The sequence below is a fragment of the Manis javanica genome, chromosome 15 (assembly GCF_040802235.1).
Source record: "Manis javanica isolate MJ-LG chromosome 15, MJ_LKY, whole genome shotgun sequence".
In the NCBI taxonomy this organism is placed as follows: domain Eukaryota; kingdom Metazoa; phylum Chordata; class Mammalia; order Pholidota; family Manidae; genus Manis; species Manis javanica.
In genome coordinates this window covers 18,339,366-18,358,551 of record NC_133170.1, presented here as the reverse complement: position 1 = coordinate 18,358,551, position 19,186 = coordinate 18,339,366, and the positions used below count along the sequence as shown (strand labels likewise).

The following is a 19,186-nucleotide window of genomic DNA, read 5'->3' as shown; positions in this document are numbered from 1 at the left end:
TTTTAGCCAGCTTCTTTAATTGAGCCAGCCTGTTGCTATTTCTTCTCTGATAGAGTCACACCTTGCCTCTTGGATCCTGCTGTTATCAAATTTAAAATTCTTCCACATGATTATAGCAGAGGCTAATTCAAGTCGAAGTAATTATTTCTAGAAACCAAAGATCCTAGCAGCAAAGGAACTATATACACCAGTGAAATGCCCCACTGCTATACCCACTCTTTTAAAAGACAAGTACATTCTGTCCAGTGAAGAATTTACCAGAATGATCTCAGATGCACAGAACAATTGGTGTGGAGCTTGTCTCTTGCTAGAACTCATTTTATTTCTGTCTCTGCTGCTGCCATTCAGGTCCACAATGAGGTCCTGCCTGGATACTGTAACTAGGCAGAGGATATAAAGACCTACCAGGCTGGCTGCTGGTCTTACTCTGAATATCTTTGTAAAAGCAAAAGAAAACAACATGATTTTTAAAACTAGAATCTTTCATCTCTGTCAGCTCAGCATGAAACCTGCCTTGTTCTCTGATTTGAAACGTTCAGGTCCTTCAGGAGAGTGGATTGAAGAACTGACCGAGAAGCCCCAGCATGTGAGCGTCCATGTTTTAAGCTCAACCACTGCCTTGATGTCCTGGACTTCCTCCCAAGAGAACTACAACGGAACCATCGTGTCTGTGGTGTCCCTCACCTGCCAGAAACAGAAGGAGAGCCAGAGGCTAGAAAAGCAGTATTGCATTCAGGTAAAGGGAGGGAACTGCGGCTGTGCCCACTCACCTGCCACCCAGCTCACAGACAATGCCAGGAGGCCCTGGCAGGAAGCATGACTGACGTCCGCCAGGTGCACTGGGAGCAGTGCAGCCAGGAGCCAGGACAGGAGCCAGGTGATGAGGGCCGTGGCTCTTCAGTTACGTCATCTTCCTCTTCTCCTTTGGGACTCCCATCTTAACTTTCATTCCTCATTCAAGAGAACTTACTGAGCACCTACAATGTGCTAGTACCAGGATCGATGTTGGGGGTCTAAATAATTTTAATACAACCTGCTCTTGCAGATTTTAAATCTAGTGAGACAGTGGAAAGTGAACATATCATCACTACAGAGTGTGAAACAAGGCCATGAGTAAAAGTAAAATGATGGATGGAGAGGCCGTGTGAGTTCCCAGAAAGAAGCTGCCAGGCGTGAGTATTAGGGCAAGAGGGCTGGGAAACTGGCCAGAGAACTTCTCCCAGGGGAGGACACAAGCAAGCAGAAGTTTGGGGAGACATTTTTTTGTTAGCTTGTTTTACGTTTTTTCCATTCTTTTCCTTGTTGTTTTAACTATAAGAATAATGCATGCTTACTGGAAAAATAATTCAAAAAAGAGAAGCACTAAAGTAAAAAACTTCCCCTTCACTAATCACAACTGAGGAGTTTTGAAGGATAAGTAAGACCTTGATCTTGGATACTCTGAGTACAGGAACCTGGGAGCTCAGTCCTTTTCTCCTAAAACTTGGTTTTTTATTTTCATAACATCAAATGTATTGATTCTTGGCATCTTGCAAACACAATATTTACTTCCATAATGGTAAAAAAGAAAATGAATTATCAATTTGCAGGGAGTATACTGGAATAGAATATTCAAAAAATGTTTATCAAAGTTGTTTGGGAAGTTTCCATTTGTCCCATGATGATTAGGCATTTAGTGACATTCAGAATGAGAAACTTTATATTGATAACATGAATTCAGGAATTGTGGCTTTTGAGTCCTAGAAAGTCTTAAAGGCTGAGATGAACCCTTACTGAATGAGGCCTCCGCTCGACTTGAATCACATGTGGTAAGGAGTAAATGCGCTAACCTGATTAGCCAATGATCCCGGCTCACTGTGCAGCCTATTAGCTTCCTGGCCTGTGTGTACCAAAGTGACTGACTCTTCACATTGACAGAAAAATACGCTTCTCTTACAGAACATGACCTAGAACTTGACTGCTCCAAGGTACATTTCTTCCTTACTCAATCTAATGTAAAATTAGGTAACTTCTGCATAGAAGCCAAAGGCTAAGGTATAGGTAGATGTGAATTATAAATGAGCCAGAAAAGGCCTAAGTACACTTGGGCAATGGGTTCTTACTGTGCAAAACTGAAACTGAACATAAGGATTATAGAGAAGGAGACCAGTATTTAAAATGAGGGGTGGAGTGTTGGGTGTGGACTCATAACCACACAAACACTTTGAGGATTGTGTCATTATTGCACCACCATCGTCCATTTCCCACACAAACACACACACACACACACACACACACTTTCAGATGAAGAAATATCAGCTCAAAAGGTCTCAAAAACCGGCCTATATCATGTGGCCATTAATCAATTTACCAGATGTTTTCACCAAGGCCAGTGTGACTTGGGCTTATTTCCTAAAGTAACCCATTATCCAGAAAGAAAAATAATATTTAGTTCTGTATTCATTGTTACTGTGATTCAATAGAAAATTCAAACTGTGGCTCAAAAATGAGAGTGATTCTAAAGCCAAACACACACAGTAGTTCCCCCTTTTCCACAGTTTCACTTTCCAAGCTGATCAGCTGCAGTTGGGAAACACTATTATTCTTCTGATACATGGTCAGAAGGTCAGTAGCTGCCTAATGCTTTGTCACTTGCCTCACTTCATCTCAACACACAGGCATTTTATCATCTCACATCATCACAAGGTGAAGCGTGAGTACAGTACAATAAGATGCTTTGAGAGAAGGACCACATTACATAACTTTATGATAGTATATTGTTACTATTGTTCTATTATATTTTTGGTTATTGCTGTTAAACCCTTACTATGCCTACTGTATTAACAATTAATAAATGTTTCCCTATTTCACAGTTTCACTCTCCCATAATTGTTTTACACATCACCTTGATCATCCATCAGATTCACTGCCAGGGCCCCTACTCTTCACTACAACTCCATTGATTTCTGGGTGCTAGGTGGGAGTTGTATAAAATGCTAGAAATATAACAGATTTGATTTGAACCTGGAGTTCATGAAGCTGAGTCTGGCCTCCCATGTAGGCACATTGTATCCACTGATTTGAATTTTTCCTCATCATGTGTATAGTTTTCATGTCTGGTTATTGTTTCATTTGTTTCATGTATATGTTTGTATGCAAAGGTTCGTGGGAAAGGGACTTTTGTGATGTATCCCTAACAACCATTTTAGTACTATCCATTAATACATATATGTTGAACATAAACTTGGTGTTCAATCAGTGTTATATAAAGGACCTGGTCAATTCTTCAAAGTAACGTGCTTTTAACTCTTTCTCACAGTTTCTGAAATCACAAATTTCAGAATTAAGAAGCATCGTATAATACACGTACATATATCTTATTTTTATATTTGATCTGCTTTGGTCCATAAGTGTTTTTGTGACAATTTACAGGAATGTATAATAACTAAATGACAAAAACAGAGAAAACAACAAATCAATCAATTAGCTTTACAAATAAAGAAGTGGTGAAGCTTAAAGTCCAGAGAATGAATCCTTAAGGGACTTGACCCAAGTCACACAACTGGTTAGTGTCAGAGCCGAGACCAGGACTCAAGTCATCTGACTTACTGGCCGGTGCTTGTATTCCACGTGCCTCACAAGAGAAGGGACACCTTCAGGGCCCATCTTGACAGAGTCAAGAGTAGTGACTGAAAGCAAGAGACTCCAGCATCAAACAGACTTGGGGTTTAGACCTGATTTTAATGGTTACCAACTATGAGGCCCTAGATAACTTTCCTCATCTCTCTAAGTCTTCATGTCTTAATCTGTACTGGAAGAAGCATATCCTATCTCACAGGGCTGCAATAAAGCTAAAGGGACTTGACGCTTAATGCAATGCACAAAGCTTATAATATTATTGACTATAGTCACCATGCTATGTATTACATCCCCATGACTTCATTTATTTTATAATGAGAAATTTGTACCCCTTGACCCCCTTCACCCATCCACCCACCCCCTCTACCCCTTCCCTTCTGGCACCCCCATCTGTACTCTGTATCTATGAGTTTGGGTTTGCTTTTTTGTGTTTGTTCACTCATTTGTTTTGTTTTTTAGCATCTGAATATAAGTGAGCTCATACATCTATCTTTCTCTGTTAGACTTACTTCACTTAGCATGATACCCTCTAGGTTCATATGACTGCATACTTAAGTGGCTATGATTTCTAGTGGTCATTTTAATAAGAATCAACTACTGCCTCTGGAAGATCACCCACCAAAAGGCTGGAAATGGTGGGAAGCGGATAGAAAGACTCCCTATTTACTTCATTTGCTCTTCTACTGTGTGAACGATATTTTACCATAAACATTAGAAGGTTTATCACTTAAAAGGTATTTTAAAGAAATAAAGCCTCACTGCTTGGTGGTGCTTAATTATTCAGTTTGTCTCTTCAGGAAATTCTCTGTCAGATGAGGACATCTCTCTTGGCTAACGCTGGCTTCCAGCAGAATTACAATTCTAAAATATGGACAAGAAATTCTGCTATGAATGTAAATAGGAAAGAAAGGGTAGAAATGCTAATTTATTAAATCCATTTGATCTTGTTTTGGTCAATTCATTAGAAAATAAATTTTGATATGCTGTTCCCCCTACTTACAGGTAGAGCAATGTTGTACCAATTTAAATTACACGATTTCAACTATGTGGAATCACTTTCTAGTATTGGAAAGGTTTAAGTTCATATCACACCACCAGTACTGTATCTATTCTTAAAATCATGCAGAGACAAAAAAAAACTAAACTTATAGGTAAGATGTCAACACTATTCCTCATTGATTTGTGCTCCTTTCTGCAAAAATTTTACATGTTGTGGGTCCTAGAGGCCAAAAATTGATCAGACAAATAGGAGTTAACTTTATTGATGCTCCAGTTTAAGCATCCTCACAATTCTATGAGGTATATAATTGTATTATCTACAGTTTATCAGTGAGGAAGTCAAGGAAGAATTATAAATAAAATAAATAAATTATAAGTCAATTCCCTTGCTTTTAAAGGATAGAGTCAGGATTTCATCTTAGGCAGTCCAAAGAGAAAACCTGTGTTCTTCTCACTAAGCAAGACTGACTTAAATGTTAGACGCACTAAAGGGCGAACAGCTCCCTTCTTAACCTGTTAATTAAAGCATCAATCCTATGCACACCAACATTCAACTTTAATGACTATGTTTTATTCATCTGTCTCTCCTGTTTTTCTCCAGATGGTATATGCTACATAACAAAAAGTTTCTTTAAAAAGAACAGTAAAGAAGAGTTCATCTAAATGAGAAATGTTCTCTACAACATTTTATGTGCTCACCATAGTCTTGCAAAATGCTTACCTCTCTGATTCAGTGCTTAGTTAGCCCTGTGCCTTGCTGGTAGCATGGATTAGAGGTCACAAAGTTGGCTGCCAGTCCCAACACTGAATGTAAATCTGTGACCTTGGCCTTTCTCCGACCTTACCTTATTGATCTATTAAATGAGAGATTTGGACTACATAATCTCTCAAGTCATTTCCATCTCTGTAATTAGATATTATATTATTCTACGTGACAAGAGACTAGACATTCCAGCCCTGATCTTTGTTTTCAGCTGACACTACAGTTCAGGATGCCAGACACTTACAGCACTGCTGATCTGATTATGGTTAGAGGCTGACGTGTCTCTAGTGTACACAGTTACAGTTGACATTGATGGGTATAAAGCGGTTCACAGGGCTTATTAAATCCAGCCATAGAATTGAAATGTTCTGGGTTCTCTTCAATGTTCACATAAACTGCAAATCATCCTGTGAAATCTGACCTTCCGCAGCATGAGTAAAGGCTTCCAGATTTCAATGGTATCTGGGGTTCCAGAGAATCCCTGAAGACAATTTCAGCCTCTGTGTCAAATCCTGGAAGCCCACCTCTAAAGAAATATTATTGGGTGTTTGGTTTAAAGGTGAACTCAAGCAAATCTATTATTGAAAATCTGGTTCCCGGCGCCCAGTACCAGGTTGTGATGTACCTAAGGAAAGGCCCTCTGATTGGACCACCTTCAGATCCCGTGACATTTGCTATTGGTAAGTTGCCAGCCGCAAGAAGAACTTCACCAGAGTACTCTTCAGAGGGGGCCAACGTCCAAGCCCGAGTCATCCTCATATATGGGGGGCCCATACTTGTTTACCCAATATTCTACCTTCAGAGTAGTGAATAACTAGAATCGTGTACCTGGAAAATGTTCTTATCCTCTGCTACTCAGGAAAAAGAAAATAAGAGGTTTAAACTTTAATGATTGTATCAGAAGAGTGAAAACACTAGTCATTAAATTGATGTTTGAAGCCATTACTGATATATTAAACCTTCTTTCTTGGCTTTCTTTTTCACTCCCCACCCCCACCCTTTCTTCTTAGTTCCAACCGGAATAAAGGATTTAATGCTCTATCCCTTGGGTCCTACAGCGGTGGTTCTGAGCTGGACCAGACCCTACTTAGGAGTGTTCAGAAAATATGTGGTTGAAATGTTTTATTTCAACCCTGCAACAATGACATCAGAGTGGACAACCTACTATGAGATAGCAGCGACTGTCTCCTTAACCGCATCCGTGGTAATGTCTCCTTCACCAGCTTTCACACTCTGCTGTGGGAACAGACGTGCCCCGAGGCACCGAATGTGTCGGAAAGAGTTACCTGTAGATTAGGCCGTGTTGTAAATACACACAGGTAGCTTGCTACCTGCAAGGATTTTATACTTGGTTTTGCTTTTCGGGTGTTTTTGCTTTACAGAGAGAGAGAGAAGAGCAGTAATTGTAGCTTTCACCCTAATTGAGTTATCTGTTAATCCACATTTTAGTAAAGCCATCAAGTGCTTATTGTTTCTCTCTGCTCCTGAGGAGGAAAACACAGAGTTCCTTTAGTCATTCAACAATTACTTGACACTTTTAACTACTGATGACTATTGTTGACATCTACAAGTTAGTTAAATACCTACAATGTCAGGCCGTTAGAGGATGCTTTTCAAGAGAGCTGGTAAAGATTGCTCTTTCTGAGACTAATAATTTTAAAAGAGCAGGTTACCTTACAGGTCAGGCATGAAATACATATTTGCCCTCTACCCAGATGATGACTAAGGTAATTGTCCCCCACCCAGGATGCATGCTTATGGCCCCAGTTGGAGAATACAGAGTTATGAGAGGTCATTCATCTCAGAAAAAGGGGGACTTGTATGTACAATTACTTACAAATGAAAACTATTTCACTTGTGCAATGTAACTTAGGAAACCGCAAAATAAAGCCAATATTGGAAATATTTGACTCTACACCTATGCATCACTTTTTAAAAATTCTGTTTGAATATCATTTTATTTATACTTCCTCCCATTCCAGAAAGAATTTTTCTTAATGGAAAATTTGGGAAATACAGAAAGGCACAGAAAGGAAAACAAAAATTACTTACTGGGTTTTTTTTTGTGTGACCAAATAAAAATAACTTTTTATCAAATATGAAAAATATGATTTTCCCCCTTAGTCTTTTGTCTCCTTGCTCTGTTTAGAGGATAGCTAATCTGTTGCCAGCATGGTACTACAACTTCCGAGTTACCATGGTGACGTGGGGAGACCCAGAATTGAGCTGTTGTGACAGTTCCACCATAAGCTTTGTAACAGGTGAGTGGTACGTGGGAAATGATCCCCTGGGCTGAGGACACTATGTTGAAGTGGTTCTAAAGGGAGGCATCTCCAGAAAGTGCTGGGCATTCCCCCCACCACTGACTGAGCCTCCATGTCAAAAAAGATAATATATGCTTGATTCTGAAATTCCAACATGTGTTTAAATTATAGTCTTTAAAAATTAAAATATCATTTTTATTTTGAGTTACTGTCCTTGATTTACGTGACCCTGTTTGGAACTGATGAGAACAGAGAGAGGGCCGACTGAGTTTTCGGCTCTGCATTGCATGCCATTGATTTTACCCATTTGGTGACTGTATTTGCTGAACTGCTTCCATTTCCTTATTAATTAAACCATTTTTAAAGTCGCAGCTGATTGCAGTGTTGCCCATTGCAGGAGTTAAAATAGGCTTTGGAAGCAGGCAGACCTGGGCTGGGACAAGGCTCTGCTGCACATGACGTGTAACCTTGCACAAGTGAGCTTCTCTAAGCCTCAGTCTTCTTTTCTTGTGTAAAATGGGGATGATAACAGTATCTATTATCTATTATTCCTTCCCATGTAAGTAAGTTACTTATCAAAATATGTGGCACTAAGTTTAAGTACTTAAAACTGTTAGTGTTAGATCCTCAGAGCCTTTATTATGCCGTCCACAATCATACAGTAGAGATATGGTCAAAGAGCAATAAAAAGAGGAAATTCATCAAAGAAACACTACCTTTTGTTTGAACTAAGAGTTTTCAAAAAATTTGGTTGGATTACAAAGCTGTAATTAGAGTTATAATGAGAAAAGCGAAAACTATGTTCAAGTGAAGAACAATGGTGGTAAAATCTTTTCCTCACTGGACATTTTTATTCTGTTGAAATTTATCAGTAAAAGAAGATGGAAAGAAATTAATCATATGTGAATTCTTACACAATCAATTTACATAGTACATCGCCTTTCTTTACAAACCAAAGTCTAGAGCTTCCTTTGTTTGAGATGTTAATAGCAAAATTTGAGTAGGAAAGTGAAAAAAAAGCCAAAAAAAGGAGAAAACAGCAATTATTTGACAAATACTATATGAGGTTCTTAACTATATTAATAATCCCATAGTTATAATTAAACTTCACTGTATGAATAATTCATACAGCTTAACTTTATTGAGATTAACTCTCTGAGAATACGTTTCCTTCTCAAACAGAGCAGCTGTCTGGAAAAAGCTCAGACTTCCCATCTGAGCACCTGATTGAGCAGAACTGGCTCTGCTAATTTCTAGCTGTATAGGTCTTTGAACAAATCACCTTGATGATCCTGGACTTCATTTTTCTCGTTGGCAGAACTGAAAATATTGCCTAACAACTGCCAAGTAGAGCAAAACTAAGTGTATTTGAACTCGCTGCAGTAAGGCAGAACCCCACCTGTCAGATGCTGCAGTGTCTCAGAAGGGGGACCTCATAAATGAAATATTAATAGGATTTAGAGTTCTAGACTCAAGTGGTGTAGTGCCTTTCAAAGCTGGGAGCTCACTGGTTGAGCAAATGACCCTGATGTAACATTTTAGGAGGACATAACTAGTCTGGATAGTTGTATGGTTTTTAAGTGAGGTTCTTGCCCCAGTGAGCAGTCTATTGTCTCAAACAAATTAATCTTTGGGAAATTCTTATCTTTTCCTAGGACAAACCGCTAAGTCATGCTGACACTGGCGGTCCACAGTCTTATTTAAGCATATTGACACAGATGGCCTCAGTTCTCACATCTGCAAAATAGGCATAAAATACCTAACAGGAGAGTGTGAGAACTAATTTACATAATATAAATCTGTTAAAATATGTATGTTAGCTGATATTTTTATACTTATATTTAAAACCAGTTGAAATTTTAGCTTTTTTTATCTGTTGTGATCTAAAATGCCAAATTGTGTGATATGAAGAAAATAGAACAAAATATTTGAATTAGCTGTGATTTATGAGGACCTCAAGTCTATTGTCTTTGTTAGCCAATTTACTGTACAAGTCAAAGTAACATGGCATAGTAATTCCACTAGTGTACCAAGTTTAATAAACAAATAGTGACATCTTGTGGCCTTTCAGCAATATGCTGAATTTTAAAGCAACAATAAAGTATAAAAATCTAAGGACTTGTGAGGAGGAGCTGTACCCTTCTGGGTTTGTGATTTTAAATGTTTCTTGTCCTCACTAGAATTAGAACACGAAAAAATATCATTTGAAGAAATAGAAGCATAGTGCTTATATGTAATGAAGTACATAAACATATGTGAAGAGACTATAAAGAAACAAAGCTTATTATCCTTTATTAGAATATTCTGAAATATGATGTGTTTGCGTTACTTGCTACATACATTATTGATATTTAAGATTTTATTGTCAAACATATAGAAATGTTATTCCTATTTTACATGAGACAGAAATGTGTTTTTTCCTCTGTATGTTACAAATCTTTTCAGTGAATGTTTTTGAAAGCATAGTTAATTATGAATGTTTGTTACAAGTATTAGTAGCATATTTTTAAAAATCTTTATGTTTCATATAAATTCTCCCCCAAATATTTCAGTTGGGTGTGTGCTATATCTTGGAATGGAACACCTGTCTTCAAACCAAGATACATGGAATTTAAATTACACCGTGTATGTTTCCTAACATCTTCAGAATTGTCAGTTACTTTAAAAAATAGTTAAAATATGTTTTCAAAGCTCATATATTCTAAAACTTGTGATGAACCCTACTCTCATTTAGAAAAAACATTTAATTTAAATGTATAAAAATATTAAATAAATTAATAAACTCAGTGTTATAAGTTAGCTTTGTAGCACGAAAAAAATCCCTTCCTTCCTTAGAGTTTGTTTCAGCAACATTTACTAAGAATCCATCCTCTGCAAAGATACTATTAATGATATTGCTTTGTTATTTTATGGAAATGACATTTATTTTCTGTCCCTCTAATCATGAATCCTACTCTCCTTTATTTCTATAAACATCTTTGCTGTACCGCAATGAAAAAGATTTACTTTTTCTAGTACCCCAAAGTTTTGAGTACTGCCTGGAAAATAAACTCACCAATGCCTAAAGCTATTAATTTATTGATGCAACAAGCATACCCAATCAAGCTAACATTTCAGGAATCTTAGAACTGTGAATTTTGTATAAAAGTCCCTGATATCCTCAGGAACACAGGGGTCTGACTGCCTTGTGTCTCAGCCATACAAGGCAGGGTGCCTAGAAACAAGTGCTCACCTGATACCAGCGACCTTCGCTGTTACTGAGACATCCAGACGTCTCCAGGACCATCACATGGCATGAATTTTAATTCTCCAAATTATTTCTATAAGAGATTTTATGCTCTATTGATAAGTACTTCGATTATTATTAGTCTCTTATACAAAAATGTGCCTCTTTCCTCTCTATAGCCCCAGTGGCTCCAGAAATCACTTCTGTGGAATATTCAAACACTCTGTTATATATCAGTTGGACATATGGGGATGACACAACTGACCTCTCCCATTCTAGAATGCTACACTGGATGGTTGTTGCAGAAGGAAAGAAGAAAATTAAAAAGAGCGTATGTTTCTTTGAATCCCAATATTGGGCATCTGAATATTTATTTGCATAAACTATTGAAAATGATCAAACAAGCATTTATTGAGACATTAAACAAATGTATGCCACTTGGCACTGTTTTAAGGCTCTGTAGATAAGACAGTGAACAAAAATTAAATTCCTCCTATCAAAGAGCTTGCCTTTTAATCTTTGACAGTGAGCCATAATAGTTATAACTATTGGTTTCATTTATATTTAAAGTTATGACTTGAGCTTTTTCTTCAGGATATCAAACATTTTTAAGAAACCACAGTGAATTTATTTTAGTATTTTCTATGTCTATCATTACCACTTAAACATTTGGGTATGGTGGAAATACTGATGTATTTTCTCCTAATTTATTAAGCTTTTTGATATTGTGTTGGTGAAGCTATGGACTAAACTACTGTAATACACAAGATAGCGGTTCAAAGAAAATCTGTTTATGTTTCTCTCATGCTAGCCCAGGACTAACAGGGTACCTCTGCTGTAAGGGATCATTCAGGGGGTTCAGATTCTTTCTATATTTTTGCTCCATCTACCACTATGTGTTGTCTTCATCTGCGTGGTGAACTTTCTTAATTATCACATCCATGCTCTAGCCTGAAAAAAAAGGGGAAAGGAGAGGATGTGAAGGCCTGGCCCTAACAGAATATGAACAGAATTATAAATTGCCCAGGTAGCTTCCACTTACAATCTGTTCTTCAGAATTAGTCACATGGACCCCTCTAACTCTAGGGGTGCCTAGGAAATAAAGTCTTCAGTTAAGAAGCCCGGTGTCTACAGCAATGGCTGTTTCTTCTGAGCTTCTCAACTAGGGCTGAGCAATGTACAAATCAGTAGCAACCAAGCAATGGCCTTTTCTAAAATTTGCTGTGAATATGAGGAAAAATACCAGAGTAATACCTATTCCAAATAAGGGAATTAAAAGCAGTGATGTTCTCATATGTATTAGGCTTGTTTAGAGCTACCTTGTATTTGGCTCAGTTAAGGAATTTACAACATTTTCAGAGGAAATAACATATCTGTAAGGTTGTAATCAACTGGGACTGCAGCCCAGAACAGAGAGGGAATGTCTGCTATAGCCCTGTAGTTATTTAGAGTGGTAATCTCGTTCAAGTTCCTTAGAACTTTAAACTATCAGACTTTGTGATCTTGCAGGTAACACGTAATGTCATGACTGCAATTCTCAACCTGCCCCCAGGAGATATCTACAACCTCTCAGTAACAGCTTGCACGGAGAGAGGAAGTAATACCTCTACGCTCCACCTTGTCAAACTAGGTAAGACACATGTGTATGTGCGTGTGTGTGTGCGTGCGCATACAAATAATCCTGTTGGGAGAACTTGTGTTTGCATCTCTTGATTTACCATGGTCGTCTCTACTCAATAAAATAAAAGAAAAATGGCTGGCTCTTTTGTGTAAGCACAAAAATGGACATTTATACTACTTAAAATTGAAATGCATAGATAAAATAACCCACATACTGAATTTTCTAAGTTGGCATAATGTCCTAACCGTAATACAAAATCAAAATAAAAGAAAAAATGTATAACAAAATAATATGGATCCCCTATGTATGTATTAGACAGCTCTTCTAAAAGCCATAATGAAATTGCCAGATGACTACACATAATTAAAGAAGCTTGAGTTTACAAAAAGTAAAAGTTTAGTAGTTTTTTCCATACAAGAAGTATAAAAATAAATGAAGGAATGGATAAATTCATATTAGTTAATTATACATAACTGAGCAACGTAAGTACAGGCGGATGCCAGAATAAAACTTAGAATTAGGATAACTAATAAGAGATTAGATGTGTTTGCATATGATGAGAGAAAGGGGAAATAAAGTAGAGATAACATGCCAGAAAAAATAACAAGCTGTAGATGAAGGAAAAGGAGGGAAGTATGATATTCTTGCAAATAAGCTAGAACTTATTATGTAGTGTAGCATCAAAATAATTCCTTATATTGTGATATACAACTAGGAAGTGACACTGTGGAACAGAAAGCACATCTCCAATCAACAATCTACCATGTAGTGAGGTATGCATTTAGTTTCTGATACTCAAAGGGACCTCAGAGGTCATATTCTATAACCAGCTGCAGGCAAAAGAGACTGGATTGGTGAAAAGCTGTAGGATAATATCAGTGTAAGAGTGGCAACCTGAAAATAAATGCATTTCAATATGTAATTTTCACAGCAGAGATCTCATTTTTATATTTTGAAAATGAAAAAGATATAGAATGGCAATACAGATATTTTCAAAATACTTAATGTAACAGTGATATGGTTGTTTCAGATGCTTGCTGATTTATACTCTGTGTCTGGGTCTGTTCATAAAAGTTTCAAATCATCACTGGTATTATATTTGTTCATATGTGCAGCCATAAATAGAGAATGATCCAGGGTGTTGTATTAGCAGCTTAAATACCCTGAGTAGCACAGCTGGCTACTTCAGAAAACTCTTAGAAAATCCAAAACGACACAGAACAGTCTTTCCTTAGTTTACCCAATAGCTGCATCTCTCAATAATTGACTGTATAAGATGCAAATTCTTAAATATTTTTTGTCTCATATTTGCCACAGGAAAAACTAAATTCTTGCCCCCCCTTAAAATGAAATAGGTAGCTGGAAATTCTTGACAGGTTAAATAGACACTATCAGTGGAATAAATAAATTATTGAGTTTTTAAATAACATCTTAATTCCAATTCAGTATTCTTCTTAATGATAACTTTCTTCTAAATTATTTTACTTCTTGAAAAAAATTTCCGATATTAATACATGGTAAAGTACTTGCAATTATGTTTATAGTGGATTTATTCTGGTATGACTTAGAAAGTCATGTAGTATGTAGGACTTAAGACAATTTTATTGTTTGAAGGTTTCTTGATTTTTGTGGGACATCGAGCATTTCTGTGCCCTGGCCACAGAAATCCAGTTAATAACCTCCCTTGTGAAAACATTCCTGCAAATTTTCGAAGCCCCTCAAGGGGGCGGTACTGCTCCTGTTGAGAATCACTAGTAGTGAGCAATCTCATTCACTGCAGACAATCTGCATCTCTTTCTAGCAGTCTGTACACTTCAGTTCTAGGAATGTGGAGATCACCAGCTCCCAAGGTTGCATGATCTTTGTATGAAGACAAAAATTGCCTGCCTATCAATTCTAACCATTATTTCTGATGTCCTCAGTGGCTATGAAGATCAGCTCAATATTTGTTTCTAGGTTGCTAGAATTACTGCTCATGTTTGACATTGTGCTCATGTTACCCACGACTTTCTTTTCCCAAGCTTTATTATTCCAGGGAGCTGTAAGTGTTTCTTGGGTCCTAGCTGGTTTCTCCAACCCATCTGATTTGTTAGTCGCCCTTAAAGTATAAATTTAGAGGAGGCTTTTGCCAGAATAGCATTCAGTGGTCCTATTTCATGCTATAGTGTTAAATCTATGTGACCTAATGAATGGGTTAAAGTCATGAGCTAGTACAATTGTACTCACACTACGCAGAAGTATGAGTGAAAACCAAATTCATCACAGTTTGAGACTCCATGTCTCCCTGTAACCGAGAGGACGAGTTAAACTAGTTTAGAAAGTTCCTTTAAATTTTTCAAGAAGGGAAGGTAAGTTCCCATAGAAATTATTTCTAGTAAATCCTAACCTTTAAAATCATTAAGCTTTTCCTTGTTGCTACCTTAATAGCAGATGAAATATTGTCTCTATCTTGTTACTCTGAAAACTAGACAACCTGTGCATAATATGCCTGAACTCAGCCTTATTTTTCCTGAAATCTAAATAACCTTACTTTTTATCCATTTGTCCAAAAGTCTATTTTCTATCCTACTAGTTACATTATTGTGTTTTATAAGCTCTTTCAATTTTCCATAACACACAATGCCCTGCCTTCTTCTGTAGATGCTCATTAGATACTGAATCAAGTTGAAGCTACATACCTCAGAATTGAAAATAGTATTTCAGTTAATATTTAACTAAATAATGACCTTTCAGAGAAGTGAAATAACATTTTTCTTTAGTAATAATTGAATGGCAATTTTTTTCATGAAATGTTCATTCCAGTCATTTTATGTGTTTTTTCAGCATTCATTCAGTATACATAGAAGTCATATTGATTCCACTTTACAGAAAAGTACAATTTTGCCATAAAGGTTTACAGGGTTTGCTTGACCCAGAATGGCATTGTTCAAGCTAGGACCAAAACTGGTTGTTCTGTCTCTTAGTCCAGTTTCTCTATGACGGAGGCCACTTTGGATGCTTTTACTTGCTGCCGTGGAGGTCTGGATCTACATCTATGGAAAGAAACCAGGCTATCAATGAATCCAGGATAATATAAATTAATCCAAGGTGGCAGGCTCAAGGGTAAAGAACCTTCGAAACAGTTGCCAAGAATTTTCAATTATGATGTCATCAATAAACATCTACAAGAAGACATGTACCAATAGTGCCAAGAGTGGTGCCATTTACAGGGCATTGAGCCTATCATACCATTAAGAATTTCAGGGTGCCAGCATTTTCATGGTACCATGGTGGTATGTGACCACAGCCCCCTTCGGCAGTCAGTACAAATGTCAATGAAATTTGCACTAAGACATGACATTTTACCAGAACTTACTGGCCTGCCATTATGCAACTGTGGCTTTAACCAGCAACCATCCTAACTTACAGTCCTGGTGAATCTACTTGGAACTCTGGGCCAATTTTAGCAGGATTTGATAAGTTTATATCAGGGAAACACCCACATGGGGAGAAAAAAAAGAAGAGAAGGAAGGAAGAGAAAAAAGGAAAAGAAATAGGAATTACAAGTGTTGCACATATCACAAAATTGATCTGTGGTAATGGAATATCCATTCATTAATTCATTTAACAAAAATATACTGAGAATCTTGTTAAGCACTGCCCGGATGCCAGGCTACTTGTAGTAAGGAACCCAAAGGGCTATGTTCACTTTCTAATCAGAAGGAGCTTATGATCTAGCGAAGAGGGAGATGGCAAAGGGCTATGCAGAGCGCTAAAACAGGTAGAAAGTGAACACGTGGTGAAAGCTTTCTCTGAGGAAGCAATGAGAAGAGATCCGAATTAAAAAGAAGGGATTCATCATGAAAAGGTTGGGAGAGAGCATGCTAGGCAGAGAGACTAAGCAGAAGACAGATTATACAGGATTTGTTAGGCATGGATTTGAGAATTTACTTTGAGTGCAATGAGAATTCACTTAGAGAATTAAAAGTAGATAATCTGACATATTTAAAATAATCCCACTGGTTGCTCAAGGGAGGAAAAATTATTGGTCATCAATGAAGGTAGCAAGACCAATTAAGGGACCACTTCTTCTAGCTTGAAAAATAGCATTCTAATTCAAGTAAATCCTTTGGGAAATGCTGGTAACTTTGACTGAAGTGGTAGGAATGGAAGTGGAGACCAGGGGACAGAATTCAGGAACTATTTTGGACGTGTCGTTCATAGGACTTTCTGATGGGGTGAAAATAGGAACTAAGAGAAAAGGAAATTAAGAATGACTCCCAGGCTTTGCTCTTGAGTAGCCAGGGTGGATGGTGGTGCAATTTACTGAGACTGAAAAGACTGGAAAACTAAAGGAGGAGTAAATTTGGGGTAGGGTGAGAATCAAAGATTCTTCCTTGAACATAAAAAAATTTGAGAAGATATCCAAGTGGTTGTCAAGTACAGGGACATGTGTCTGGAGATCAGGGGAGAATTCTGGGCTGGAGGTATAAATTTTGGAGTGTTTGGATGAGATCACCAAATAGTTAAGCAGAAATAGAGAAGAGAAGCCCTGGGTCTGCCTAGAAGAACTACTCCAGCATGTAGAGATTCTGTATAGCCAGTGAGGTCAGAGAAAGCCAACGAGCCGAATGTATACGCCACCACTGTCAAACTTCTGCTTTATCCTGACCACGGATGTGTTCAGGCAGGTTCAAAGTATCAGACAACTTTCATGCTGGGAGAGGTTTGGAGCTAATTTAATGCCATGTCCTCATTTGAGCAAGCTGGAACTTAGAGAAATTTGAACCACTTTGCACATCGTTGTGCCTGGTTCTCAAAACAGTGATCCAGTGGTATTATCTACCTGCTACTTATGTTATCCTGGATTTGGAGTGTATTTTTTTTCCCAAAAACCTCATTTTTCTATTGACGCATTTGACAAAGCAAAGAAGAGTCACACACCCATTCGTGTGACTCTCTGTTCCTGTTTTGGAATTGGAGTATGAATAACATTGGCTTGATTTTCTTAATCTCAGTCATGAAAGTTGTTAAGTAGATCAGAAATCTTTAAAACATTATTTGACTGTAGTCAAGAAAGAGTCAAAATACTTTCAGAAGTTAGGGATTTGGGGGATATTAGAATCTGTTTTCTCTCTAGTAATATTTCAGTAGATTATAAATGATTACATACATCTTGATGAAATGTAATTTCTGACTTTATAAAAGCCCAGCTATTATGTGGTACTGGCCTCCATGGTCTCTGTCCCAGTTGAGAAGATTTGTTTTGTTCTTATGTTGAAGTCATATTATAATTTTGGAAATGGGCGCTTGGATACATGCAGTCCTTATTTTTGGTAAGAAGTGAGGTAAGTTTCATGAGCCATAGTGTGCTGAAATCTAAAGTATTCTCCCGAACCACCCATACCTTTTTCTTGAATCTTTCCTCATAAGTGACTGACTCATCTCCGTTATCCCCAACAAAAAAAGAAAAAAAATTATGTCAATAAGAATGTGAATAAATTGAGTCAATGTAGCACAGAGAAAATGAAAGGAAGATGGATGAATGAATGGATGGAGGTGGGGGAAGAAATGAGAAAGGAAAGAAAGTGTATACACATTCTGTCTGTCTGTCTACTTATCTATCCATCATCTGTTTATTGTTTATTGGCTGCCATTCAGTTAGAAAGAAGCCAATAAAATAATTAAGGTGTCACACTTTTTAGAAACTGATTCATCTCTTAGTCAACAAATATTTATTTAGTATTTATGCTACATACCAATCTAGGTGCTGAGGTTACAAAAATGAACAAATCTGACAAAAATGTCTACCCTCATTCTAGTGGAGGAAGAGATGATAAACATCAACATAAGTATATCAAAGGTTGACACAGGTCATGGAGAGAGAAAGTCAGGAAAGGAAGGAGTTCTTTCCTTCCTTCCTTCCTTCCTTCCTTCCTTCCTTCCTTCCTTCCTTCCTTCCTTCCTTGGGTGGAAACACCTTGTCAATGGGCTAATTGGAATGCTTCAACAGAGCAGGGAACACTGACACTGCAGGACAGAGATGAGCCTTGTTAGAGCAATGTCCTTGACTGGGCCAGAGGAGACACGACCCAGGGGCCCAGTGGGGAGTGGCCTTGACCTGGGTGAATCTGTGGTAAGATGCACAATGATGGAACATATGGGGACTAATGGGGTACCCCCTTGTGGCAGGTTTCTCCTATGGACTTCTTGTAAGCACATGCCTGTCTGTAGGTCTGCAGGACTGTGATTGCCGTGTTCCTCCTCTCGTAGAGTCTGCATGGCCAGCAGCCCCTTACAAGCCCTGTGTTCTGGGTCAGGCTGCCAGGCACGTCACTGCTCCACGGCTCCCTCCCAGTGCCTGAGACTAACCGTGGGCACACATGTTCCATTTCTCGTTGCAGCCTCTCAGTTTCACTGCAATCTGGCAGCTACTAGCCACAGGCAGGCCGCAGAACTTTAGCACTTCCTTAAAGGCATTTCTCCTGCCCACCATGAAGTGACTTGCATGTTTTGTAGGTTTCTCTTCACTATACTGGAAGAATCTGGAGGATGGACCAAACTGGGCAGTGACTTTGATGTCTGGCGCTGGTTTAAATACACAAGCAAGTGCCCACCCCGGGGAAGTTGGTCTTCTGGACAGAGGGACTTTTTAGGGAGCCTCATCATCCCCAGACATGTGGAAACGAATGGACAACCCCATGTTTTTAGGCAGG

At 38.0% G+C, this 19,186-nt stretch overlaps 1 protein-coding gene across 6 annotated transcripts in view; it reads left to right on the top strand.

Annotated features, from left to right (window-relative positions):
- Window positions 1–19,186, top strand: part of PTPRO (protein tyrosine phosphatase receptor type O) — a 213,054-nt gene that overhangs the window by 143,456 nt on the left and 50,412 nt on the right. For all 6 annotated transcript variants that reach the window (XM_073223228.1, XM_073223227.1, XM_073223226.1 and 3 more), the window contains exons 7-12: window positions 540–736; window positions 5,940–6,060; window positions 6,391–6,584; window positions 7,530–7,641; window positions 11,050–11,201; window positions 12,380–12,500. In XM_073223228.1, the coding sequence (XP_073079329.1) occupies window positions 540–736; window positions 5,940–6,060; window positions 6,391–6,584; window positions 7,530–7,641; window positions 11,050–11,201; window positions 12,380–12,500 (897 nt within the window). The remainder of the gene's footprint in view (window positions 1–539; window positions 737–5,939; window positions 6,061–6,390; window positions 6,585–7,529; window positions 7,642–11,049; window positions 11,202–12,379; window positions 12,501–19,186) is intronic.